The sequence below is a fragment of the Fusarium poae genome, chromosome 3 (genome assembly GCF_019609905.1).
Source record: "Fusarium poae strain DAOMC 252244 chromosome 3, whole genome shotgun sequence".
Classification (NCBI taxonomy): Eukaryota; Fungi; Ascomycota; class Sordariomycetes; order Hypocreales; family Nectriaceae; genus Fusarium; species Fusarium poae.
This window is the reverse complement of record NC_058401.1, coordinates 5360931-5387959: the sequence shown is the minus strand read 5'-3', so window position 1 is coordinate 5387959 and position 27029 is coordinate 5360931. Positions and strand designations below refer to the sequence as shown.

The following is a 27029-nucleotide window of genomic DNA, read 5'->3' as shown; positions in this document are numbered from 1 at the left end:
GTGTCTTAAACTAACCAGGGCGTTGGCACTCATCAGGAACCTGCCAAACATGACAATAACTTTCTCCATTGTTGACAACATGACTGTCTGAACCATCTCAACCGAAATCGAAATCCTCTGTCTTGCATACACCTATTGGTAGCGACAGTAAGTAACATAGGGTTGTAACGTTGACCCAAATTCACAAACTAGAGACACAGGAACAGGTACATGCAGTTCGATACAAATAAAGCATGACCGTTTCCAGCAACTTGCATGCCCGGTGTCGATACTGGGTCCTTCATGGCTCCCATTTGCGCTATCGTCGCATTTGGGGCTCGTACATGCACTAAAGCGCCGTACGTAACGCATTAGGGCACCAGGCTTATTGGGGGTTCACGGGCTGAAACCATTCGACTTCCTTGGAGGTTTTCTTTTTCTTTCTCCCGGAATGCCTGCATCAATCGTTGCTGATATGCAAGCGGTCTGCGGCCTGCAGCACCTCCGCACTTTGCAATACCTACCACCAGGTAGGGTACGTAACAGTACATAACTGTTCTGATTTGATCGGCTGGCACACAACAACAGCCCGGACGGCATCGGCAGCGAGACACGACCGATTGACAGTAAACCGACGGTTTTGAGGCGCTGTATGACGACTGAACCGGACACAAATCTCCAACCGTCCCTCTAAACATCTGAAATTTCGTTTCTGGAACATGTTTTCCATGTTGTAGCTATGTGCGGAATCCCCCGGCGAGCTTGCCCACCACGAACGTACCCTGTGCAACCATGACAGGCGATGGTCGTCTGGGTCAACGCCTCGTTACAAATCGCATCGAGTGAAAGCATCGCATAGCAACAACGCGAGCTAGCGCCCGAAAGCTTAGTCGATCCCCAAAGCGCGTTGTGGACGGCACTGCATGCTGCCAGCCACCTGAAAGGAATGCACGCTTGCGCGGAAGGTCTCTTGGTGGGTGCTTAACGGTAGGTAACTTGTACACGCCTGCCTTATTCAATACCTAGGTAGTAGCAAACGAGCGCCAGGCTTGCGCAGGTTGGTATTATGAACAGGGACGACCAGTGTAGACCCGCAGACTGACCCCGATTAGATGTGGTCAGTGAACAGATAATCAGTTTTAGAAAAGAAAAGAAAAAGAAGGAAAAAAGGGGAAATGCTGTGTTGTCCTTTATTATCGTCGTGCTTCATTGTTCATTCCATCTGGGCCGCTGGCAGGCTGGGCTGGGTAATCTTTCCTCACATGTTGAACCAGTACCACAGCGCGTGGCTACTGAGCCGCGGGCGTGTGCATGTCTGTCTCACTTCTTGCACTCAATCAGGTCTCAACAAGCCCCCCCCCCCCCCCCCTTGACTGCGCGTGGCTTCAGGGATTCTGCCTACATGCTAAGCTGCATTCGGCCGGTAAACTTTCCTTGTAGCCATGCTCAGTGCTTCCTTCCACCGCATCACGTTGTTGCCATGCGATCAAAGCGCCCAAGTTCCTGTCCATGCATGCAACCATGTCGCTGCTGGGCGTGCTTGCCCCTTACTATTGTGTAGTCTGCCCCACGCCATGTCTGCTGCTCTGCTCCAGAGTCGCTACATGTGCATCGGCATGCTGCCGAAGAAATGCCAGAGTATTTCCATCTTGGTTTTTTGCATATTACCCGTTCGAAACCCTGCCGTGAACTTTTGGATGACGAGTATGTACGTACACAAGGCTACGCCCTGTGAATAAGTCCCATGAAATGACAAGGGGGCTTACAGGATGTGCCGTAGGTCTTGGTCGTAGGATGCTGATGCTTGTCTACCCCAGCAGGAACAACTACTTTAAGCATAGTGACAGAGGTGATGCTGAAACACGAAATTCGAAACGGCTGAACAAGTCCATCTTTGGTGCATGAACACAGCGAGTCGGCCGCCCATGACTGATACCATTTCAGTTTGGCAGTTTTCTTAATTACTTCATCTTTGACAGAGCCGCCATGTCAGCCTAGGTATCTACAGCATCCTCCTAGGTACTAAGGTAATGTACGTGTTTGGTGTGTCTCCCCTACTGTCGGGATTAAATGATTCTGCAGCCTCGGGATTATCACAATTAGGACGCTCGCATATTCGACAGATTTGGGACAAAGCCAAAAGGGCGGGTTGCAAATCTTGGTTAGAGTGAACGCCACAGATCGCTCTGACCTCGCTCTGGTCTCTTCTATGGTTGGTGCGTCGGAAATTGATATTGTTAGAGCGTTGACAAAGTTAACTAGCTGCACAATCACCCTTCTTCAAAGCTGGTCAGTTTCGAAGCTGTCTATTGGTGTTGTTCAAGATGTTGTCAGCCGGTTCACAAGGAACGGTGTACATATTACTTAAAACTCAGCCTTGAAATGTTGCTCCAGATTACCCCAAGGATGAATGCTTGTTTAACGGGCAATTGCCTGCCGTATCGTATCTCACTCGGAGCCTGGCCTGGAGGGCCCTGCCAGTGACGCATGTCTGTTATTAGATTGACTATCTCGCTCTGTGCGCACGTCACGCTCGGCTCATTCCCAGCTTAAAAGAGCGCCCATGCCCTCTCTTGTTACGAAGCGAAATTGCGACACGCACCGTTACAGCTTCTGTTGCTCTGTGCTCATCCTTCTAGAAGGTTTCTGGAATCCTTTCCGCGGCAGGGACAGGGGTTTGAAGATCTTGAGTGGCCGAACAATCCAGGTCGACTCAAAATTCCGTCCAGCTGTTCGGCAAAGCAATTCGTAAACTGTCACAGATGCGGAGCGTTTCAGTGGGCTGGCCGTTAAATCAGCTGATCTTTTGGCAACGTAACCTCGAGAATGGGATACCGATAATCTACAGAGTAGGTCTAGCCCATTTAGAGTAGGTAGGTATTATGTAGGAGGTGTAGGGACTGAAGCCTGAGTTTCAGTAATACTGGAGTTGTAGGGGTGGGCGATCAACAAAGAAGAGAAGGCCCTAGCAGGGGGAAGCACGCAACTCCAGAGTTGGAGAGATGGAAGGGACATGACAACACCATCAAATTTATTACAGTTCCAAGGTACATGTAGTACTGCAAGGGAAGGAAACCTAAATGTCTACATTTCGACTTCTGTCGTTTTGCTCCGGTCTCTCTATTGCTCCTCGTCTGTAATCGATGCTTGTGCTTAGGATGTCCTAGCGTCATGGTTACCATTAACCGACCCTGTCCCATCTGAACATCCCATCTAGACTCAGGGTCCAACTGAGTCGTCAGCCAAAGGCAAACAGAGATGCCACTTTGATGTTGAGTCAAGCTACCTACCGCCTACCTACCTATCTACTGGTACTGGTACTGGTACTGCAGCCTACGGATACCTGCATTAGCTCTTGATTAACCATTTGCCAAGTCCGGAATCTTTACACTAAGGACAGTCGATATAGATGGGATGAAGCTTCTACAACAGTTTGAGTCTGTGCATACCACCAGCCTTGATAAATGGGGTCTTGTCTTGAAGCGCCCTCCTCATAGATCTGGGCTACGATCTCATGGCGCAGAAGCATTACACTTTGCTATGAATTATTTTTTCTCTGCCGCCTAGTGCCGTTCCAAGCAATTGGCAAGAATTCCGACGACTGAGTCAGTACAGCTGTCAGAGTGGGAATAAATCGGGGTTTGGTGGTTGAATTCAACTATAACACACTAGACGAGCAGTCTGGAACCTCAGAAGCCAACTCATCCACCCTTACACCGCCGCAACAAAGAGTGCCAATCCGTCAAGACATATCCATAGTCTAGGTTGCAATCGCCTGGACTGGTCCACGAGCTGGACGGGCTGCCGATACGGAGCATTGACCGGAGTCTGTTGAGAGAGGAGTGTTGAGAAGAGCACCTCATAGGTTGTGACTAGTCATGTTTCCCACCATGTCGGCATTCCCACGTGGCTCCATCACTGAGCTCTGCTGCACGTAAAGTTGCCATACAGCGAGCGAGAGGAGGGATCCATTGTCCTGTTCTCGCCCCTTGCTGTGTTTCATTCTGTATGATCTGACTACGGCAATTTTCTGTTTTTGCCTGCGACTGCACTATTAATTTGGGCATCGCACAGCCGGCAAGGTACGGCACTACACCTTACGGAAAGCAAGGTACATAGCGAAGCCATCAAGACCCATGACAATTCCTGATGTAGTATCCGAATCCACCGTATTTACACCCAAATCCTAGTTCACGCCGCACGCATAGTACATACATAGCTTTGTCAGCGATCGGCAGCGTGTAAGTTTTGGCGAAGAGACGCAGGTAAGTGGCGGTATCGATAAATACTGCAGATCCCTAACTGAAGCATTTCGACACAAGCAGACAATTAAACTCTGGAGATGGAGGCTAGGAGGTGGGCGCTGTCACCGTTTGTGGTTATTATGCCAAAGAGGTGAAAAAAGAAAAGCATAACAAACAAATCAAAACAAAGAGAGGGTGTGATGATAGTACGTACCCTTGCTTCCTCAACCTCAATCTACATAGAGGTACTAAGGTAGGTGCTTCTGGCGGGGTCGGGCCACGTGGGTTTGTTCTTGTACAATTGAAGCTACGCATGAGGAACAAAGCAAAAGGGCAAAGAGGAAAGAGCAGTGGAGGCGTTTGCAGCTTTGATCATTTCTGATTGTTAGTTTTTCTTCACCGCGATATACGTTCAGGCCATGAATTCCATTGATATTACCGGAAATTTGTACCGGCAGTTCGTAAACGAGCTTCTTTAGCTCATTGAGTTGTACCGGAACTACGGAGTTTCCATATCTCTTTCAGGGCGTCACCGCCGGTAGTAGCACGCTTTGTCTGTTTGTTTTTTTTTTGTTTTTGTTTTTTGGTCCTAGTAAATTTTTTTCTTCATATCTAAAAAAAAAAGTCGCCTCTTGTCTCTCCACTCTTCAAGGATGAATCCACAGGCTTTAGCTCAGTCATTCACTATAATATAATACTGTAAAGCAGCTCGTACAGACTGATATCATTGCTACTGCAGATGCCCTTGCCGCCATGTGGCAGACATATATACCTGCATAAACGTGCTTTTAAGTTGGGACGATTTGGCGTGACGTTTGGCGTTGTGTGTAATGTTTTGAGTATCAGTTGGTATCGATCGCAAAACAACATCTCGCGTCGTGCTTCTCAAACTCGTATGTACTACTTGAGTCTGCCATAATGTTACACGCCAAGCTTCTCCATGGCAGTTTTATTGTCAGGTCTGTCTGCGGTCAGTGCTTGCTAAGTGCGACGATATCGTGAGTCAAAAATCTCAGAATACACGGAGTTATTCATAAAACCTTTAAAAACCAGTCATAGCCAAGCATATAATGATGGCGAAACATGTATTCGTGGGTCATGTTTCGTCAGACGTTTTCTGTCTATGAATGTACCTGTACCTGTGCAAAGTTACCTATCTTCAGGACACACACGAGAAAAAAAAAACAAGGGTTCCATGAATTTGATTCGATCCCCTGTTCATGTCATGCTTTCTACCATCCATCCTACTATTGCCACGCGACAGGTACAATGTACTTTGCCATGTGTCTTGTCATGCCATGTGCCATATTAAATGAACCACGAGGCCAGCAGTGATCACCCAGCCCAACCCAACCAAGCCCAGATCCGTCTAAACCACTCTTGGATCATGATATCCACAAATTTCTGCGAAGCATCTTGTCGAATCAAAGCACCACGAAATAGTGTCTTTACTGAGCAACAGCTCTCACCAGTTAAATCAGCGAGCGCCTTTAATACAACTTGACCAATCGAGCTACATGCATTTGCACTAATGATACAAACGGCTTTGCAGATCAAGGCTCGCACGTCATGTTGTTCATCGCAGCTTTTATACACGACTCAATGCCCATCTCCAGCCCTACAATACAACCATCCCAGTACGTAAACATACAAATTACAACCACAAGCGAATCCTGTTCTTATACGAAATCAACCTGTGTTCAGCGGTACTTGGAGCGAACAATAAGCTTCGGCATTAAACTGTGCCCCCTTCATGTCGGCATTGGCTCCAGAGTTTCACACAGCGGAGATCCAGTACATGCAAGCCCAGCTATAGATAGATATTATGATCCGATTTATGATTGTAACCTCCACCGCATGTATGGGAACGAGCAAGGACAGGCTACCGAGCGGAAAAAAAGACTTCTAACAGTAGTCGGTGAACTACTCCTCATAGTGCTGTTGCTATAACACGGCTAGATGGGGGCGGCATGGGTTGGGCTTCACGGGCTGAGACTCGAAAATTAGCCCTGTGGGCTTTTCAAAACGCTGCTAGCGGGCGATCTAGTCCACGGGAACAAGAGTTCGGGTTCCATTACCCAGGTATCGCTTGTAAATTACTGTTCTCATCTTCGAGATTCGCATGTGTAATTGTACGTGTGTACATGTGTTTGTTACGTACTTGGACACTCTTGGCCTTACCAAGACGCTAGAGATTGAACCTTTTCCTTAGCCGCCGTGGTCCAAACTCCAACAAAGAGTGCCGTTTAGTCCCTGACATGCATCAGCAACAGCAACTCCCCCTATTTCTCGTGTCCAAGCTGAAATCCGTGCCCAAACCTACCTAGGTATCTGGGACAAAAAAACTAACTCTCCACCACCACCTCTATCCCACCTAAATATGGACCTGTGTCATACCGCTGGCACCAAGTGGACTTTGCTTAGGCACTGGTTTTCTCTTGCGGAACATTGCCTGATTGAGCCTGTTAGACGCCGTGTTTCACATAGTCAGTAAAACACATGGGCAGCGGAGCTATTCCGCCCTTCTAGAACCTCCAGTTTACTCGTCAAACAAGACGATTTTGCCCCAGAGTTTAAAGCTATTTATTATATCATATCATTGAACTAAAATGACATTCTCTAGCCAAATGCGATGAGATCTTCGTATCTGACCACCGACGTGGGACAGAAGGTGCCATGCCTCGATTCAAGCTCGGCAACAATCCATTATATCCGCCCAACTTTCACGACACAATTTCAAATACACTTACACGGCATGGTGAGCTCTTTGGGCTCCTATCACATTCTGTGACCCCGGCCATAGCTTGGGCTTGGGAAGGGGGGGAGGACACCGAGTCATGTCCTCGTGTCGGCCTCGTCCCCAGACTCGTCAGCATCTAAAGGTGTGGGGAACACCTCGAGGTTGAAGCAGTTGCAGGGCTTCTAGGAGAGCTTAACACTGGATAGAGCTAGGAGAATGTCGTGGGGGTGCTATGCAGATCAGTCGCAAATACCTTCCTCTTGCACACTGACACATCTTCGTCTCTGTCATATTTATATAATCATCTTGCTGTGCGGGCGTAAAGAAGCATCTTCAGCCCTTTTGCCTCGTGGGTCTGCCAATACTACCCGTCCTGTGTCAGAGTTGACTGAACTATTGCCGTCGATCTCGAGGGCACTTTTCTTTGTTTGACGTAGAGCTTTGGCCAGTCGGTGAGCTGGTCATAGAGCGGCACGGAAGTCTGAGCTGTGGCAGGTCCCAGTGCAGTGGTGCATCCGATATATGACTATCCAGTCGGATGGTGTACTTACCGCCAGGCCTGAAGCTCTTCAAGTTGGCTGGACCATACACTATGTGTCGGTCTTGGCACATTCGTTTCATTGACGTTTGTTCGAATATACTTCGACTTCGTGGTGCCCGAGCAAGATGCGACCATATCGACATGCCGTTCAGTCCGGTCTAGACAAAGTAAGCACATGGCTGCAGAATAAAACCATCCGAACGCTACCTGCCACTGTACCGATACCCTTGAGCAAACATCAAGAATCAATTGGCCTATGTTCTGATATGATCTATGACTCGCTGCATCCCACAATCAGACTGGATAAACATGTCTACATAGCAAGAAACCGTTCGAACGCCATCGCTTTTAAGCCCCCTGGCTTTGACACCTCTCAGGCGCATTAGTACTTGGGGGATCAAGTCCTTCCCTCTCCCCTTTCATGATAGCTATTGTTGATGACGCAACCCAAGTCATGAGTATATCACGTTCTAATGTAACATCTCGTATGTATGTGTCTTACGAGTCTCCAGTTATATCGAAGAAGGTGCTCTGTCCTTCTTCCAGCCCCTGTACCGCATGTTTTCCTCAATGGCTCGCCAAATTTGCTCTACGATCTCCTTGTCGCGGAAGCGCGATGTATCATGGCCCTCTCCGCGCCAGCGGTCAATGCCGGTTGATAGAACTCGGTGACCCCAACCGCGGATGTTATCCGGGGCTGTCTCGCCTCGCCAACCAACGTAAATGCCCAAGGTGTGCTTAAAGAGCTCGTTGGGGTCGCTCCACTTGTAGTTTTTGAACTGCCAAGTTTGTCCAGTGGTGAGGACTGCCACAATTCTGTTCCAGTACTCAGGCTTGAATGCCTCGGAACCCTCGACTAGAATAAAGCGCATAGGTCGATTAGGGTCAATGGATGGGACAAGACGCTGCACATGAAGCATAGTGGCTGTAGTGCCGCTTGCATCGGTGGGTACGAACTTGCCATCCTCGAGAAAGGACCTCACGTTCGACAAGCGAATCAGAGAAGATGCCGAAGGTGACAGGAGAATGATAGGATCCGGTCGCCTCGTGGGAACCTTCTGATTAAGTGCGAGTGATGGGTTGGTAGGGATGCTGGCAGAACTGGATTGGGATTTCTTCTGAATGAATGGTGCTGCAAGTTTACGAACATGAGAAAAGTCCTGCTGAGGTCAGATAAAGCTCGGGTTACTTTCACTACAAGACATACCGTAGGCTTGGCACCCCTTAGGACCGTGTTGCGATCACCCATCTTTCGTTCGCCATTGTAAATGCCCACTAGTCTGGGGTCCATGGTACCCCGACCGGATCGAGCCTGCGAGGCCGAATTCACAACGCCCGTCTTCGCCGTTATCGCAGCATCGATAGTTGTAGCATCCTTATCATTGGCCAGCGGCTTGATATACTCGCTCTCCTCGCTGGCACCTTCAAGCCAGGTAATCAGATCCAGTCGCTCAATGAAACCCAAGTTCTGAGCCTTGCCAGAGCTTCCAGCAGCTGCCAGTTCATCGTTAAGCTTAGTTGCCGAAGCATTGTATTCGGGAATGGCGACCTCGCGGTTTAACCAGGCAAAATAGATGCTGCGGAGGTCGACTGGCTTGTCGTGCGACACGAAGCGCGTCGGGCCATCGATGGGGACTGCGATATCTTGATTGGGGAAGCGCAAATACGTGGCCTGTGAGAGAGGAACTTCGGTCGCGGATGCGTCAGTTGATGCGCATGGAATGAAAGGCGCGCCAGAGGAGATGGATTGGCGAAGGAGAACGAGGCCATCGAGATCGGCGGCAGACGCCATGATGAAGGTCGCGATGGAAGAGGAGGCGCAATGGATTGGAGAACAATTTTATGTCTAAGTTGTTGGAATAGGACACCAATTGATACTAAATTTCCAATGTAGGTGATTCGCGCAATTTCAGCGTGTTGTTAGAATGGAGTTTTGATGAAGTGAGGATGAAAGGCTGAGGCTGAGGCTGAGGCTGAGGCTGAGGCTAGGATTTTCGGAAAGTTCACCTACAGTTTACTTTAGCACCTTAGCTCTCTCTCCTAGGTCTGCACCGCCATTGGCCGCAGACTGACATGTCCAATCAGGGGTCTATTCTCTCGTCTTCAACTTGAACAGGATTTAATAAATCCGAATAGACACTCTGTTTTATAAATCAACTTATGTTTAATGACTTGCGTTCACCTCTCTGTTTTTTCTTTCTCTTTTCTTTGGGCAATCTCAGTCATTAATTTATTACTTTTGTTACCAGGAAGTTCGCCAGAGCCATAGGGTAAGTTCATTCAGATGATCATACCTTGCTTGACCTAGACGCTTTTTACCTAGACAACCTCTAAATTGCATCGGAGGGTACTTCAGATTCTTAATAAAGGGACTTTATGCCACTTCGGTGGTTTGCTTTACTTCCTAAGTCCAACTCTGTTCCAACTGCCGGGGTTTTGCAACACCATCGCATTACCGTGCACATGCGCCTAGGTCTTCGATCTGGATGGTTGTCTACATGTGAATAACGTCATGAACAACATGGGACTCTAAGTTGTGACTGCAGGTAGTTACTTTACTATTAACCCACGTGCGACAGACACGCCTGGCCGAGCGTAAGAACCTAAAACAGTAACAAATCTTTGCAAACAAACCCAGGCCATTCGAAATTGTGTCAGGGGATTCCCATCCCATGGTCACAATATTCAAGCGTACGACTATCATCGGATAACTTACCTAAAACCCCCATGCCCAGTTCACTCGCAAGTACCGTATACTTACGATCGACTAACCTCATCTTTATGAAGCTTGGGTTCTCTGATCCGCATCAAGCTAAAGCTAGCAATGAGCCACCATAGCTACTTATGTTTCACCCCCCTATCCATCGCTTGGACGTAACTATATACCGTGAACACGGGGAACTTTATGAGAGGCTGGCAGCCTCAAAACAGCAACCCTTTATCCGGGAAGTTGATTTATTTAATTAACGGTGCCTAACTAGTCTGGCAAGCTCACTAAATCATCTCACACTGGCGAATTTCCAACAGGACGAGTGGCATTTTAGTAGAGGCGTCGGGATTCCGCATGTAGTAATGATGTAGAATGAAGCCTACCTGTCATATCTCTGCTAAGTAGTCTAGGGACTAACCATACGATACACATGTGTTTCGGAACCTCCCACGTTGTCTCGCATTGTGTGGCAAAGCCAATGATGCCATGAGAAAACAAGACAGCTCCTCACGACTAAACGGACCCTAAACAGAAATAGCTTGCTCCTCACAAGTGAAAGTGTTGCCAAGTACAAACTTTCATAACGTCACATTGTACTGTACTATTTTGCTGCATGTACCTAACTCTGTATGTGCACATCCCCTCCATCAAAGCCATGTCCCAAAAAATAGAATTTCGCTGTTCCATGCAAGGACTCCGTCAACGCCGATCAAGCCTGACCCCTAATGGATACCATGTTCTCAAATACATCTATATACCAAAGACGAGCTTCATGCGCTCATATGTGAAAAAAGCGACCGCAGCCATGGGAAACACCTTGACATATCCAATAGTAAGGCCAACAAAGAAACCAGGCAGACCCCTCTCTCGTAAGATCATACCAGCAGTCTCGCCTATTCGTAGTCGACGGCCGTCACCCACGGCTCCACCAACTTGCATTCGTCGGCGGATCACCTCAAGAGGATATGATGCGGTTTGAGATATCAAACCTGCGATCCCGCCAGCAGTAAGCTCTGCCCATGACCGCAAAGCTGCTGGCTTTCCCTCAGGATGGTTCTCCTTCTTCGGCAGTGTCGTATGCTTCGCGAAGCGTGGTAACCGCAGAATATCGCCAACAGTATCGTGAGTCAAGAATGACATACCCGCGTACGGGAGCATTCCCATGACTGTTGGAGCAAAGCCTCGATAGAAGTTGATCAGACCTGTCCGGGGAGCGATAGCTTCGACTGTCGTTGCGGTTGCCTCTGCAGCAGCAGATACAGGCGCAGGGGCATTCGGTAACCGGGTTGCCGCTGCTTTCTCTACGGGCTGCTCGTTATATATCTGGCGGCATATTGATGACAGAGAGGAATGACCATCGCGCTTAGTCTCGAAAGCCAGTCGCACTCGGATGACCTCCAGAGGGTACGTAAAGAAGACGGATGTGACACCTGCTAAACTTCCACTGAGCAGTCTCCTCATCGGTGTCTCGTGTGATCTATCGGGGATAATGATGGCTCGGATTTGTTCGTATGCAAGAAACTTAATACCGGCGTAAGGAAAGATTCGTAATAATGTCGCAGAGTGACCACGGTAGAGTCCGCTGATGCCTTCGTAGCGATGTATATCCTTCATGGCGCTGGCGACACCAACCCATGATCCTGTATATTTTGCGAATCGAGGATTGCTGGCTTGAAAGAGAATCTTGACTCGATCTAACGGCGCGACGACGGTTTTGCCCTTTACTCAAGAGTCAGCGCACCCTACGGAGATTTGTTATAAATTCAATCACTTACAGCGCAACCGGCTAAACCACCCGCGACGCCAGACTTCCATATGTATTCAAGACTTTTCATGTGCGGTTTTGTTGTTGCTGCTTCCTGATCTGTGGGACGAACAGAAGGCTCCCTTTTCGACTTGGTAAGGGCATGAGAAGAGCCCTGGTTATGTATGTTGTTTTCCCGCGCAACCTCGGCCATGGAGGAGGCCTGCTCCATATGAGCAGCGTCGGCGGAGGACATTGCAGCACGTGGCTGACTTTGTTGGACGGATTCGAGGCCTACGGATGCGACATTCCGTGGCAGAGTCGAGTGAGGATCAGTATTCGAAGCCAACGCGACAACAGTATCTGAAGATGTCTAGACCTAGTTGGTGAAAACAAGTTTGGCGGGGAGGATGAACGTTTGGAGAATGGAGAGGATTTGGAGATAGCGGCGACTGAGCGGCAGAATTTCCAATCCCCGGCTGTCAGCGGCGGCTTGCACGTCATTAAACCGAAGCTCAGTGGCCAAAGAACAGCGGCCTCCCCACAAGTTCGGCTGAGTTATGACCTAAAGAAATGGTCACGCAGCACGGGCAGTCGGCGGAACAAGATTCCCCAGAACCCCTAAAGGCATGGAATCGAAAAGTTAGCCCACCAGCCCGGGGTTTGAGACTTTGCGATTTAGTGGACGAATGTGCTGACAATCCACTGAGACTCAGCAGATTCACAGGCATAGTACATAGCCCAGGTTCAACCGCCCCGGTGATCAATAACCGAGGCCGAGGTTTGCCGGTTGTCGCCGCGAATTTCTATTCTTTCAACCGCGGGGCAAAAAGAAAAAAGCAGGTGGAAAAACTGTCATCCGGCAGTCAGATTAGAAAGCCATGGCTAAAGACAGCCATCGGTCATCAGTCCTCTTTGAGAGTCTAGACAAGAGTCTTATCATTCTCGATATCCCCACGACCCTGGAAGAAAGCCAGGTTCTTCCATCTCAGATCCCCCGCCGCCGCATCGTCTCCGCAGAGCCCCCCGCAACTCCGTATCCAACCCCGGAGCCCCGGCAGCATGGAAGAGGCGATCTTTCGGCACTCGCGCCACCTGCTGCACAGTTGGCCGAGCTTATGACAGCAGCAACAGTCAGTAGCGCATTAGAGGATCTAAGCAGTTCGTATTCCGGTCCCTTTCATCGGGATCGCCTCACTCAGCCGCAACAATCGCCGGCGGTATCCGTCCTGCCGCCTTTACTTCCAGACAAAGCCGAGCCTTTGTATGGCTCTGTTGAGGCCCTGTGTGATTCTTTTCACAGCTCAGCTCCCAAGTTTGACCTTGTCGTTTTAGATCCTCCATGGCCAAATCGGTCTGTAAGGAGAATGAAGGACCAATACGCTACCGTCTCCAATTTGACTGAGATGAGCAACCTCTTATCGCAGATCCCCTTGCCTGCTCATCTTACACCCGACGGACTCGTCGCCGTCTGGATCACTAACAAACATAGCATTCATGACTTTCTGACCTCTCCCACAGGTCTTTTTGCTTCCTGGGGTCTCGAGCTTGTGACCGAGTGGACATGGCTCAAAGTTGCTACATCAGGTGAACCACTCTATGACATCGAGTCGACATGGAGAAAGCCATGGGAGAAGCTCATTATAGCAAAACGCATCGGCAGCAAGAAGCCAGATGCCCTCAAGCCGAAGGTCATCGTGGCAGTTCCTGACGTGCATTCGCGAAAGCCAAATCTACGGGATCTATTTCAAGATGTTCTCGGAAAAGAATGTCTCGGACTTGAGATCTTTGCTCGAAACTTGACAGCCGGCTGGTGGAGCTGGGGAAATGAGACACTGCGCTTTCAGCAACCTGAACACTGGAATGACATATAATAATATATCAATATCAAAAGATGAACGAGTTTTCAGCGTCTATTTTTCTTTTTGCGCTCATAGTCTTAACCCGCCCACATGCATTGCCCATCCAAGACTAGTTACAATAATGTACAGTTGAGTATCCCACAGAAGTCCTTTATCTGTGGCCTCTTATAGAATCGCCGTCTCTTTCATTAGCAGTATTCTGCAATATCAAGTCATAGTCCGCCCTCATCCGTCATTCGCTTAAGCCTCTTTCGTGGGCTGCACGGCCTTTTGCTCGTTGTTTAAGATCTTTTCCCATTTAGGATCCAAAACGACATCGTTGGTCCATTTCTCCTCTCCCGACATCAACTTCTTGGCCATGTCGGTCAGCTCCTGTCTCTCCTTAGACATGGGCTGCTTGCTCTTGAGAGGAATCTTGAATCGCTGTTGTTGAAGGTGTTCGTCGTTGCGCTTCTCCATCAAATCCTCACGCATCTTCCACAGCTGGTTGCTCCAGGGTGTGAGGTCTTCGGGAAGCTCCGGCCATTGGAAGGGCTTCGCCAATTCGACAGTCATGACCTTGAGAGGCTTTGGGCGGTACCACGAGCGCGAGTGGGAGTTGCGCTGAGTTAAGGGCTGCTGCTTGACGTATGACCGGACCTTTGTGACCTCGACATCGTATAGATTCCACAGGTAATCCCGAAGATCGAACTTTGTGAATCGTAGAGGGACCTGGAAAGTGGCTTCGTTCGGTGGGAGGTGCTCTTTTCGTAGAAAGGTGATTACATGGTTGGGCCTAAGAGGGGAAATGTTAGAGATCTGGCGGTGGAGAGTTGGGCCAAAAGGCTACGCACAAGAAAACCTGTTTCTGTCCCAGCTTGAAGCCAGGCAATTGGCGCGCCACCGTCTTTGCTACCTCGGCCATGGTCGTCGTTGAGCCCTTTCAAAGATGTCGCGACGATTGATTTGGGATGTGAAGAATTTCGATGACTGGCATCTGATTGGCTTTGACGGCGAAAGTGAACTTCCGAGAGGGGTGCAGATAGTGAAGATCTGGTAGGTGCACGCCCCACCTTTCAGTGTAAGAAGTCAATATCATCCATCTCTCTTCATAGGCCAGTATTCATGAATCAACTTACAAAACACATGAATTAGTTGAAAAATGGCCAAGAAGAGATCAAACAAGAAGGAATTTTGTCAAACTACATTATTTCAAGAAAAGGGCTGTGGTCTGACAAGCAAGTGACACTCTCGCACCTCACTTGTCCAACATTTACTCGCAGTGCACAACAACTCTCACAGTAAAACAGAATCTTTCTTTCTTTCTTTCTTTCTTTCTTCGACAAATTCCGAAACAAAAAAAGCAGATTCAGAAACGCCCTAATGATACTGAGATACCAACAATGCAAGAACCCGCCAACACAAAGAACCCTTTAACGCCAAAGACCAGGCCCTCACAATGTGACGAAACCGACAACGAAAATGACACTCACGAAATGTCGACCTCTAATCACTGTACTCAACTGAGTTTTCTACCCACCGATCCAAACGATGAAGAGAGCACTCGTCGCGATAATATGGAGGAGGAAATGAAACTCGAAAAGGAGCGATATCCCGGCGCAAAAAGCTGGGCTCCTGCCGAAGAGCGCCTTTTTGAGATATTATTTATGCGACAGGATTTACCAATGCTTCCTACGACATGGGATATAGATCTTCGCGGAATCCCTATATCAGACGTCGTTTTTCAGACTTCTGAGGATTGTCCTCCTATCATTTATGCTCATCTCAAGAACTTTGCGGGTATGTTTAGTCCAACTTGAGCGAAGCCATCACTCACCATTCTCAGCAACGCAAGCTCTAACTAGGCTCGTGGATCTCACTTCGAAAACCAGAACGACTTGTCAAAGCGGACATCGGAATAGAGCACCACAACATATCAAGCGAGAGATCGACAGATATTTGAACTGGGCAGCCCAAGACGGCGGGTACATGCATCTGCGCATCGTTCCAAACATCATAACTGAAGTCATCGACACTAAAATACCTGAAGATGAAATCACTGAGTGCATTTCGAAGCGCATGAGAGTACTCGCCAAGCTTCAGCGCGAGTTTCTTCGCGAGGACAGAGATTCTCAATTTTGGGATGTTGTCAAACCCCGTATCTTCAAATCACTCAAGAGAAAGACGGACCCAAAGATCAAGATCGAGATAGACGATAGATCACCGTCGTGCACCAGGTGGCTAACGCCTGCTGAAAGCCCAGGAGGCTTACGTCCCCATGTCGAAAAGGTTTCTGTGATGGCAGAAAGTCACAAGGTTGGCATCAAAGTAGAGCCTGGGCTTAAGAGCCCCAATATGTTCGCTACTGCACGAATCTTTGAGGCCAAAAGTATCTCAAAGGCCTCATCGCCTCCGTACTCCCTGTCATCACCTCCAGCTGGCCGCCCCCAAACACCCTCCGAATGCACCTACACCCGCCATCCTCCTGTTGTATACGGCCTGTTCATCCTCAACACTTCAGTGCTTGTCCTTACGACGGACTCATCCAAAGGACCCGACTCATATGTTAGCTTCCATGTGCAGGTCGACTTCTCCGACGAACATCAGGGTATTTGGAACGCTCTGACCATTGCTCTTGCAATATGCCTTGCTCGTGACGAACTACGGACTCGTACCACTGATTTTGAAGATCTGCCTGTCGTGGAGGACAGTGACCCAGATGCTTGAAATCCCGGACAATTGGACGATAATGACTACTGTGGCGAATCGATTACGAGTTTAATATTGTTGCTATGAATATTTGATGGACTTGCTTTGAACACGTTCTGTTTTACAGCTTCGATTAGCGCTGGTGTTGTGTTGTTAATACCCCCTGGCTCTGTAGTATATAGCAATGGAAGTTAGTGTCTGAAAATGCTGTGTCAATAAGATGCAGAAGATCCCCGGGATGGTTATTCTATTCTTTAAATTGGATCCTTTCCAAGTCAGATGAGAGCTTCTATTTTTTCATCATGCTCTCTATTCTATCCATCTCTGATATATCTAACCAGTCATTTCCATCTATTCCTAACGCCCGAAAACGACGGCCATCCGCAGCCTCAAACATCTTTTTCTATCTGTACATATGGCCACTGCAATTCATCTCATAGCGTCCGCTTCTCTAATACGTTGTACAGGGTGGGTGGCGGCAGAAACGGCGCATGAAAAATGAGGGTTCAAAATCATCAAGGTAACGACAAGGGTGAGAACAAAAGTGTATGTGAAGTATGTGTGGAGATTTCTACATTTCCTTGAGCTCGCTGGGCATAAAAACTTCGAGCTGCCGGAGAAGTCGTTGGTACAGGAACAGCATGCAGCCGCTCTGGATAAAGGTCCATACACCGCGAGGACCAACGCCGCGGAACCATCCTGCAACGCCTTCTGTGCGGTAAATCATGCGTAAACCGGTAAAGACGGAAGAAGTATCGAGAGCAACAGCGCCGGGTCGTGGCCGATGCGTGCTGGGAGATGAGGTCGATATATGCCGGATTTGTGATGTGGCATGATGATCCTTGGTCGCCCGGGGTTCTGTGGGTGCGCTGATCTGTGTCTGAAGCCGTGTCTTGACGACGTCAAGAGGACAGGTGATAACACCAGCAAGGCCACCAGCTGCGGCACCCGTAAGAAGCTCAAGGGAAACGCCGATATCGCGGCTCTGCTTGTACTTGCGGGCCCAGGTGGTGAATTGCTCCCAGAACATGAATTGCAGAGCAGAGAAAGGCAGATCACGGTAGAGAGTGGCCTTGTAGCCGTAAAACAGAGCAGAGGCTCCTTCTAAGCGCACAATGGTGCGGGCAGCATCGACAGTACCGCGGTAGTTGTAACCTGAGATGAAATGGGGGTTGTTGTAACGTCCTTGCAATTGTAGTCGTGTCTTGAGAACTTCCGAAGGGACGTAGACAATCGACGCAGCAAGATCTCCAAGGAAACCTGTCCCAGTTTGTTAGTATTTGTGAGTAGTCCAGGGTGTCATGGATTGCCGTACCTGCTGCTAAGTATGATACATGTTGTTGTACACCATAATCGATCAAGAATCGCTTGCTCCATTCATATGTGCCGAAGAACATGACCGTTCCGGGAAATGAACCTCCAAGAGCGGGAATCCATCCGCCGTAGAGGCCTCGTCTTATACCCTCTTGTCTCCATATGGTGTAGTAAGACTGCCCCAAAGATGTGTATCTTGATGGAACATGAGGATCACCCTGTTGTCTCGTCTTGACCGTGTCAAGTGAGTGCATGAGCAGGTCACCGGTAGATCCTCCAATTCCACCTGCGATCATGGCCTGTCGTTGAAGTCCCATGTTAGCGCATTTCGAAGACGAACAAGTCGGAAACGCTCAGTGGCGTGACCCATGACACGTTGGTGGTTAGAACGTACATGGAGATACGGCGGTCGCCCCTCGGCTTCGACGTAGACATCTTGTGCGGTCATATTCTGTTCCTTTGCGAGACTGGCACTGCTTCTATGTTCCGAACGATGTCCCGTCCAAGCAGCATGACGATGCTCGGGGGGTGGCGCAAAGTCGCTAGCAGCCGTTGTCGATCCGCCGCTCGCTGTTGTCGATTGGGCGAATGTAATATCAGGATCCTGTTGTTGAAGACCCAGGGGCATATCCGGGGGTCGAAGTCTCGAATCGAATCGGATCGGGGGAAATGTTGACAAACACGACCGTTGACAGTCTAAAGCGGAACTGGCCGGAAGGAATAAAGAAACAAAAAGAGGAGCCCAAGAAAAGAGAGATTGTTCAATTAAAAGGGATCCCTCAGCCGCGATGTTGCGTGCAGAGGAGCGAGCGAGCGTCGCTGGGTCGCAAAGAAAGATAAGAAAGTCACGTCTGAATGTCGGTTGATATGTCAAGAATTTTGACCTCAAGGTCTTGGCCGGCTTTTACCAGGCTAATCGCGGATTGCGGCTCTTACTGGTAGTGTGGGCTTCGCTCAGCGGTTTCTAAGTGGCCGATCAGGGACCCGATGTTGATTTACAGCGCTCATCAAACGTCACCCAGCTTTTAATGAGTGGCATGGATTGGGTGGAGGCTGCTGAGAGAATTTCTTTTTAAAAAAAGGCGGGCAATTTTTCTTATCTTATCTCGCGTCATTTCTCCAAAGCACGACCAACGTCAATAAGATCTTTCATGCGCTGGATCGCTTGAACTTCCTTGGCAAGATTACCTACTGACGTGTGAGTTTATGTATTATATACGATTTACCTAGTATCGTAATTTTATATTTATGTTATGCACAAATTACTAATGTTGTTCATGTTTTCATGATATTTGATACATATCGTACATACTAAGGTAGGTATTCAACAGCCATCACTCTACTAATGGTCGTTTATGCTCACGCCATGGAAGTGCTCCAAACTTGCGAAAAGGAAACACAATATGCGTGACTCGACCCGTAACTAGCTGTTTAGACACTGGCCCGTATGTGTTGCTATCAAGACTCGACCCTGGAGGCCCATCTCCTTCCACCCACACATGGCCTTGCGGTACTCGCACAGTTGGCAGCGGATGAGGCGCCTTTGTCTTGATCACATCGTTCTCCAGCGCCACTACGCGCTTAACTGCGATTGTCTCGGGATGTAGTGGACTCCTTTTGTAGCTTCCATGTTAATTCTCATCAATTGCTTCTTTCCTAACTGCAGAAAGGGGCTTGCTCCTACCGTAATGTAACCACCATGCCCCTCTCCAGGTTCTCTTGGGGCGACCACTTCCAGTTGAGAATCACATCCCGCCGCAGAGTTGAGTCTTTATCGTCGTTTATCAGAGGATACATGGATGCGCCGTCCACAAAGGTCAACTCTGCAACGTGCAGGTTGAACATGGCGATGACGGGGATCCAAGTTGCGAAACCAAAGACTCTCAAAGCCGTCGATCTGGCCAGGCTGGGCTGCCCATTACCTCGAAGGCGCGCCCAAAGTGAGCTCAGAGCCATTGTATATGTATTTGCCCTTTTTATTGATCAAGTGAGGATTGTGATCTGATCATTGATGAAGGGATAGAATGTCGCAACGGAACTATTGCTGATTGGCCGTCCGTAGAGATGCATAGTCCAAGTATGGAAATTCCACTGCGCCCACGCTGCTCTAGGCTGGTTAGTTCCGGTGCCAGTACTCCCAACCTATCAAATAGAAGCACTGAGTATACCTCTAGTGGGTTGCGGAAGAGTTGATCTTTGGGCTTTAGGCTACAAAAATAAATAGCCTAGGAAGTATGGTTTAAGCAGCATTGATGTGGGTTCCTCGAAGTTTAACAATCGAAAGAGCCTCGTCAGGTTTAACAAGCATAAATTTGTCTACTAATTCCGTCTCTTATGTTTCTAGCGGCCTACTTTTCTCGAACCTCCGAAGTGCCAGCTCCATCAAGATGTTCTCATCCGGGTAGCAGAAAAGTTGGTCTCCTAGGTCTTAGGGTATAAAAATAAGTAGTCTAAAAACTATAGCCTAAGGAGCATAAGCTGACCTACTAATTTCGTCTCTTATGCGCCCAGCGTTCAACTTTTCTGATACCCTGAGGGTTATCGTAATACATGGCTCTGGGCCGACATCACACAAATCACATTACTGATATGAGTACATGACTGCTATGAAAGTAATAAATAAAATTTTCGTTAACAACGCCATTTCAGACGCCCCTTCCACTTGTTGGAAGAACTACATGAAAGTCTGGACTTTTTGTGATGCTTTTGCTATCCGGCACGCTTCCTTTCCGCTGCCTAGACGCCTTCTATTACACCCTTTTACTTGTCCGATAACCCCGCAGAGGAACTGTTTTGCGATAGCTTCAACCGTCCAGCCGCTGCTGCCGCCGCCGCCACTGCGTCAGCCCGCTTTTGCCTGGCCACAAGTTCCACGGACTACATGGTTTCAGGAATGTTCTCGTCACTGTCGCTCATGCTCTCGTCGCCGCTAACCTCAGCGTTCTCACGCTCACGCTTCTCCATCAAGGCTTGGAGCTCAGCGTCATCACTCTCGGTAACAGCCTTGGGCTCCATCTTGACTGTCAAGTGACCGCCTGCAGCCTCAATGCTGGCTCGAATATCGACAATAGCCTCTTGCAAACGAGTGATACCAACAGACTTATCCAAGCATGTGCTGGTGAGAACGTAAAGAGGGGGAGACACAAGCTTGACCTTGACCTGGGTTTCCTCAGTGTTCTTGGCCTCAGCTGTGCGCAGAGCAGTCTTGACAGCATCGATACCCTCGTAGCCGAAGCAGGTGACCTCAACATCGGCTCTGACCTTGGTGGGCTGGGGAGTGAGTCGCTTGCCGATGTATGTCTTAAGCTCCTGGGCGGTAACCTCGTCGGGGAAGGTGATGTCGTTCCAGACTTCAGGGTTACTTTGCAAAGTTAGCATGCGTTCTTACTTCAATATTTTACCAACTAACGTGATGGAGAGCTTGAAAGCGTCGAGAGCATGGCCGTATTTCTTGTTCAGGGGCCAAGCAATGGCCTGGTATAGAGTCTCGAGGGGGATTTCGGTGGCTTTGGCAAGATGGATCATGACTGAGTGGACCATCTTGCTCTTGTTGTATCGCTCCTCGCACTTAACGATATCCTCAGGGGAGACTCGTCGCTTGGAAAGATCGATGTAACCTGTCGTAAAATCAATACCTATGCCCAATTGTGTTACAGCCTACTGGCAATGCTAACCCTTCTCTTTGTCCACACGGAGTACCACGACGACCTCGTTGCGGCCAACTCGGATGAGCTTCTGGATGGATCGGATACGTCTTCTGGAAAGCTCAGAGAGCAGAATCATGCCGTCAATGTCATCGTACTCTAGAAGCTTAACGTAGGCACCCATCTCGGCGATCTGGAATCGGTCAGACCAAGGTTCCCCTACAGATCAGGCTGCTACTGACCTGCTTGACATTGACCATGACGAAGCTGTCGATCTCTGGATACTTCTCCTCGTAAAAACGGCAGTTTGTTAACGACATGTTGGCGGTATTGTCGAATATTCAAGTAAGGTATTCGGTCGGGTTCCCAAGAAGAGGTGGGGGTGTTCGATTTCGAGTGCTGTCGCGCGCACGGGGAAGTCGGTCTTTAAAAATGACCAGAAAACTGTTCTTAGACTTATATATTCGCAAGAGAAAAAGCGGCTCGTTCAAGAAAGAATTTACTCGTGACCAAGTCGTAAATCGTCACGTCAACAATGGATGTAGAGGGGAAGAGTCATAGGTAATTTTGACATTTTACACTGCACTTGATGATGGTGGGGTTGTGGCGGGGTAGGTGTGGCTCGTTGTTGGGTGGTACCTGAAAAATCCGGCAAAACGTCGCCCGGGCAGGTGCTTGCGAGTCGAGAGGTCCTTCCTGCCCATGACTTGTTGCCATGATGGAAGCTCCACACGTGACTGACCAAAGGTAAACAACTTCACCTACCTACTTGTTAGCAGAGCATCCATAGCAATGGCTCCTGGTAAGTTGGACGCGGTTATCACTGCAAAATAATCGCAATGGTTTGCTGATCGGATTTTAGCGACTCAATACGAACTTTCGCCGCCGCCCACCGACGCGGTGTCGGCGATCGCGTTTGCGCCATCCTCCGGTACCAAGCTCCTTGTTTCGTCATGGGACAAGAAAGTGTATTGCTACGATATCGCAGGCGGAGCTGGCGAAACCACTCTTGTCAACACATATGAGCACCGGGCGCCTGTTCTGGATGTTTGTTTCGGGGCCAACGACAATGAAGCTTTTACCGCTGGCATGGACTGGGCTGTCAACAAGTTAGTAAATGCGGACGTATGCGCCTCGATCAATTGTTCTGACTACAGTGAACAGAATCAACTTGGATACTGGCGAGAAAACTCAGTTGAGCAAACACGCGGCGCCAGTACGATCTATAGCTTACAGTGCTACATTCTGTGAGTAATTGGATCCTCGATACCGCTGAGATTGACTCATACTGATACTGTTATCTAGCTGTCCTGGTTTCTGCGTCCTGGGATTGTAGCTTGAATCTTCACAACCTGAACGATCCTTCAAGCACCCCCATAAGAGTTTCCCTTCCTGGCAAACCCCATGCGTTGGCTGCGAGCCCCACAAAGATTGTGGTCGCTATGGCAGGTCGTGTTATTAACATCTATGACCTGAAGACCATTGTCGACCTATTCGCAACCGGCTCGTCTGATCTTCAGCCATGGCAACAACGTGAATCGTCCCTGCGATACCTTACCCGTGCGGTTTCCTGCATGCCTAACGATGCCGGATACGCCACTAGCAGTATTGAGGGTCGTGTTGCAGTTGAGTGGTTCGAGGACACACCAGAGTCGCAAGCTCGAAAGTATGCTTTCAAGTGCCATCGCCAAGCAGCACCAGATGGAGATGGAGATATTGTGTACCCCGTCAACGCCCTGGCCTTCCACCCTGTCCATGGAACGTTTGCTTCCGGAGGTGGCGATGGAACCGCTGCATTGTGGGACGCCGAGGCAAAGCGACGACTGAAGCAGTACCAGAAGTTCCCTAACAGTGTCGCTGCACTTGCTTTTTCAAGCGATGGCAAGTATCTTGCTGTCGGTGTGTGCCCTGGCTTCGAGACTGGGCAGGAAGATTACAACGGTGCCGGCCAGACATCAGTATTAATTCGTGAGCTCGGCGAGAACGAAGCCAAGGGCAAGGGTGCCAAATAGATGGAGCGTGTTTTAAAGTCATGTTCTCCCAAAGGCGTTCTGGTGGTTGCGGGCTTCTCAATCTGTGTTAATGTACTATTTACACTTCAAAAGAGGTGACATCAATATACCCTTGTCATGAATTGGTGTCAAAACAAGGTGAATAGCTGCTTAGGTTGTCTTTGTCGGTATCTTCCGCGCGGGTTGATTACCTTATGCGTGTCATACGGGATTCAGGGCTCCCAGGGATGGGCTTCTTTGTTGATGCAATCTGCCGTGTTCACATGCTGCTTCTTTGTGCATGTTACTTCTTTTCCAGGTAGTCATCGGCTGAGGATATCCTAAAGACACCTCTTCCTCGTTGAACCCGTCACGACATTGGTATTCTGGGCTGTTTGGGGGAGACACACGTGGCCACGGATTAGGGCCAGGAAGCCTATAGTCTCGGATACGCACTCCTTTTCTAATAGTATATTGCCCCTTTCTCTCGATTGTACGGGGTGCCCCTCTAGGCACAGGCCTCAGTTTCATCACGACAACGGCTTCACGTGGCCGACTTGGTGGTTCTGGCGAGGGTCTCCCGTGTGATATCTGCTTATCTCCCGCAATGGTATTCCCTTTTGAAGATTAGCATAACTATTAACATAGATATTTGGGGGGGTTGCACCTGACGTGCTTCTTGCACGCTGCGTATCTTCGTCAGAACGGATTGATTCTGTTCGTCGTTTATTGACTCTTCGTTCCAATTTCAAGGGTAGCTGTACTTGGATGCATTGGTCCTTCACATCGCCCGTTGTGGTGGGTTCCAGGGGTCGTTTCGTTCCGGTGCTCTTTTGGGGTGTTTCTGGGATACTATCTGGATGTTCAGTAAACTAATCCGGCGGACGATACTCAATTGGACGACGTACCACTGAATATCGGCAAATTCATCATTCATCAGTGACACTTGAACCTTGACTCCCTCACTAATCTCTGGAGACGTGGAGTGAGGTCTTCTGCAGATCATGAGCGTATGTTCCGTTAGTGTGGATGATGATGTATCGTCGTTGTCAATGAAATGGAGTCTCGTGGTATCCATGCTCTGCAGCGGTTGCTGGCGCATCGTGTTTTCTACCGAAGCCATGATTGTTAACAAGGAAGTGCTGTGAACAACTGAGATAGGAGTTATTGTGGCTTCAGCGACTCAAGAACCCAATGAAACTCGACACCTGCTGTATGCGCATTGTTTTGTTGTTGCAAGAGGTCTCTACCTTCTGCCACAATGGAAGGAAGGAGCACCTCGGGCTCGGCGGGAGGTTCAACTGTGGCTCCTTAGGTACCTATTTCTTACATATGGGCAGCTGTGCATCACTCTCAAACAGACATCAGATAATAACTACTAATGTAAAGTACCTATGGTATAAGCAATCGTAAAGATTTCAATTGCTTTGAGGTTTGAATTCCTCTACCAGTCCTGATGTTTTCCGATTTTTGTGTTAATGCGATCTTTTGGCGCGAATGGACAATGCAATTAACGAGATATGGATAATGGTGTTGAAGCAAGGGAACGAAGCGTTCCGATTCTACCAAAAAGGTGACTGAACCGCGGTCTTCTGCAATTTGACCAGCCTTTGAGATAATTCTTCGTCCCTGTTCGGGTGCATTCCTTAACCAAAGCACCGAGCCAAAGATGCAGCCTCCGTTTTACCAATGATATGAAGGCCTCATCATAGCTCCAATTCTTTCCTTCCAATCCAAATCATGCCACTCGGCATGGATCTGCGGCCTGGGCCGACCTGGTAGCCATCGCCAAAAGTTCGCATTGAGACGGGCACCCTATTCGCCCCGCTTCACAGGAGATATGGGCTTGAAGGATCAGCAAAGGGATACGAACCCTGTTAAGAGAGAACATACCTTTGACGGCTGGACATGATCAAGTGTGCCACCCATCTGCAGCAGCCAAACATCCGGACCCCCAATGGCCTGGCCTTTACGGTAAAGGAAATCGTTGGGGAATCCTGGATCAAACTTCACAGCACTATCGATCTCCTGGATGTCCTCTTGAGTGAGTTTAAGGGTGAGTGCCTGGATATTGGCTTTGAGATGTTCCACCTTCCGACCACCGATAATCGGAAAGACATAAGATGTCTTGTGCATGACATATGCCAGTGCGACGCTGGTGATGAGTGTGGTCTTACGGTTAGAGATAGATTCCAGCACACGGCTGGTTCTGATCTCCTGTTCACTGGCCTCCGCCTTTCGTCCGTCCTGAGCATTGCGCTGTTCTTCACTCTTGAATTTTCCACCTCCGAGGGACCCCCAAGGGGCAATTCCCATGCCTTCAGCTCGACACATAGGAATGATGTCTCGCTCAAAATCGCGCGAGGCTGCAGACCAACGGCCCTGGTAAACGGAGAATTGGCGAAGTCCGTTGCAGCGAGCGTACTCATTTGCCTTGCTACAAGACTCTTAGCCACTTGTTCAGGCTTGATCAAATGTGTCATCTCACCTCACAATCCAAGCAGGGGTGTCACTGATGCCCAAGTGAAGAACTTTGCCTGACAGCACGAGCTGATTAAGAGATTGCATAAGTTCTGGAATAGCGGTACTCCCATCGTACCAGTGAACATATAGCTTTAACGAAGTTAGTAAGTCATCGTTTATGAGAAGAAGAAGCATGCCAGATCAATGTAGTCAGTCTGTAGATTCTTAAGACTGGACTCGACCGAAGTTCTAAGACTTTTGGTGCCATTTCCACAGAAGTTCACCACGATGTTAGGACTACCAGGTCCAGCCCGAAAGTTTGTCGTATATTTGGTAGCAATAACTGGGGAGAGGAGTTAGTGTCATGTGAGTGAAGTGGCAAGCGAAAGGGACATACCGATCTCGTCCCGATTTCCACGCTTCGACATCCATTCCCCCACCCATCTTTCGGCCTCTTGGAATTGGTAGTTGTTGGCAGTGTCGATAAAGTTACCTCCCTTGATCAAATTTAGTAAGACATATCTAGCATATCGGGCGGTTCACTATTCATACTTGTTCGTAGTAAAAGTCCAAGATTGACTCGGCTGTAGACTGGTTGCATTCTCCCATCAATTCTTTCCTATATGCCACTGAGTAAAAGTACAGATCGTGCAAATACTCCCTCTTACCAAGAATTTCCAAAGTTCATGGTACCAAGACAAATAGGAGAGACCCAAATGGAAGCAGTAGGCGATAGTAGGCGGTATCGGCCCAGAGGGCTCTTGGGAGGCGGTGCCGAGGGGAGTGCCATTTTGATCCGTGGTGGCGATCCTCGAAGATGCTTGCAAGAAAACGCAGTGAAGTTTTGGGTAGAAAATAATAATGTGACAGAGGATAATGCAGTATAGGTAAGAGGCAGGAAACTGCGTTACTGACAGTTAAAATCGATGTATACCAACTACAGACAGTAGCAGTGTCAGTGATTCATCACCGAGAGGAGGAAACAGGAATATATGGCAAATGGGTTTCTTCAAGAGATTTCCACGAGTTTTCAGGGTGGTGATTCACTGTTTTTATATCCAAAGTCAGTATTTGAAGTAGGCAACTTCAACCCAGGAAAGTACATCTAA

General features: G+C 48.8%; 11 protein-coding genes across 11 annotated transcripts; 3 read left to right on the top strand and 8 right to left on the bottom strand.

The window, feature by feature from the left end:
• Positions 1-8016: 8016 nt before the first annotated feature.
• On the bottom strand, positions 8017-9296 carry FPOAC1_009211 (uncharacterized protein; the record flags this gene model as incomplete). Its single annotated transcript, XM_044853641.1, has 2 exons — positions 8017-8664; positions 8712-9296. 2 exons carry the CDS (start codon positions 9294-9296, stop codon positions 8017-8019), a joined length of 1233 nt encoding a protein of 410 aa, XP_044706311.1.
• A 1668-nt stretch (positions 9297-10964) lies between these two features.
• On the bottom strand, positions 10965-12214 carry FPOAC1_009210 (uncharacterized protein; the record flags this gene model as incomplete). The annotated part of the gene is made up of 2 exons (XM_044853640.1): positions 10965-11933; positions 11990-12214. The coding sequence occupies 2 exons, from the start codon at positions 12212-12214 to the stop codon at positions 10965-10967; spliced, it is 1194 nt and encodes a 397-aa protein (XP_044706310.1).
• A 625-nt stretch (positions 12215-12839) lies between these two features.
• FPOAC1_009209 (uncharacterized protein) lies at positions 12840-13832 on the top strand (the record flags this gene model as incomplete). Its single annotated transcript, XM_044853639.1, has 1 exon — positions 12840-13832. The coding sequence occupies one exon, from the start codon at positions 12840-12842 to the stop codon at positions 13830-13832; it is 993 nt and encodes a 330-aa protein (XP_044706309.1).
• A 228-nt stretch (positions 13833-14060) lies between these two features.
• Positions 14061-14724, bottom strand: FPOAC1_009208 (uncharacterized protein; the record flags this gene model as incomplete). Its single annotated transcript, XM_044853638.1, has 2 exons — positions 14061-14595; positions 14654-14724. 2 exons carry the CDS (start codon positions 14722-14724, stop codon positions 14061-14063), a joined length of 606 nt encoding a protein of 201 aa, XP_044706308.1.
• A 478-nt stretch (positions 14725-15202) lies between these two features.
• On the top strand, positions 15203-16526 carry FPOAC1_009207 (uncharacterized protein; the record flags this gene model as incomplete). Its single annotated transcript, XM_044853637.1, has 2 exons — positions 15203-15599; positions 15646-16526. The coding sequence occupies 2 exons, from the start codon at positions 15203-15205 to the stop codon at positions 16524-16526; spliced, it is 1278 nt and encodes a 425-aa protein (XP_044706307.1).
• Positions 16527-17079: 553 nt separating this feature from the next.
• On the bottom strand, positions 17080-18450 carry FPOAC1_009206 (uncharacterized protein; the record flags this gene model as incomplete). The annotated part of the gene is made up of 3 exons (XM_044853636.1): positions 17080-17768; positions 17824-18121; positions 18217-18450. 3 exons carry the CDS (start codon positions 18448-18450, stop codon positions 17080-17082), a joined length of 1221 nt encoding a protein of 406 aa, XP_044706306.1.
• Positions 18451-19156: 706 nt separating this feature from the next.
• Positions 19157-19778, bottom strand: FPOAC1_009205 (uncharacterized protein; the record flags this gene model as incomplete). The annotated part of the gene is made up of 2 exons (XM_044853635.1): positions 19157-19436; positions 19507-19778. 2 exons carry the CDS (start codon positions 19776-19778, stop codon positions 19157-19159), a joined length of 552 nt encoding a protein of 183 aa, XP_044706305.1.
• A 921-nt stretch (positions 19779-20699) lies between these two features.
• FPOAC1_009204 (uncharacterized protein) lies at positions 20700-21786 on the bottom strand (the record flags this gene model as incomplete). The annotated part of the gene is made up of 4 exons (XM_044853634.1): positions 20700-21183; positions 21232-21439; positions 21497-21659; positions 21709-21786. 4 exons carry the CDS (start codon positions 21784-21786, stop codon positions 20700-20702), a joined length of 933 nt encoding a protein of 310 aa, XP_044706304.1.
• A 472-nt stretch (positions 21787-22258) lies between these two features.
• FPOAC1_009203 (uncharacterized protein) lies at positions 22259-23478 on the top strand (the record flags this gene model as incomplete). The annotated part of the gene is made up of 4 exons (XM_044853633.1): positions 22259-22268; positions 22329-22575; positions 22631-22713; positions 22772-23478. 4 exons carry the CDS (start codon positions 22259-22261, stop codon positions 23476-23478), a joined length of 1047 nt encoding a protein of 348 aa, XP_044706303.1.
• Positions 23479-23987: 509 nt separating this feature from the next.
• FPOAC1_009202 (uncharacterized protein) lies at positions 23988-24580 on the bottom strand (the record flags this gene model as incomplete). The annotated part of the gene is made up of 2 exons (XM_044853632.1): positions 23988-24309; positions 24366-24580. 2 exons carry the CDS (start codon positions 24578-24580, stop codon positions 23988-23990), a joined length of 537 nt encoding a protein of 178 aa, XP_044706302.1.
• A 692-nt stretch (positions 24581-25272) lies between these two features.
• Positions 25273-26710, bottom strand: FPOAC1_009201 (uncharacterized protein; the record flags this gene model as incomplete). The annotated part of the gene is made up of 7 exons (XM_044853631.1): positions 25273-25302; positions 25351-25894; positions 25946-26070; positions 26205-26263; positions 26318-26417; positions 26473-26539; positions 26589-26710. The coding sequence occupies 7 exons, from the start codon at positions 26708-26710 to the stop codon at positions 25273-25275; spliced, it is 1047 nt and encodes a 348-aa protein (XP_044706301.1).
• Between the last annotated feature and the right edge of the window lie 319 nt (positions 26711-27029).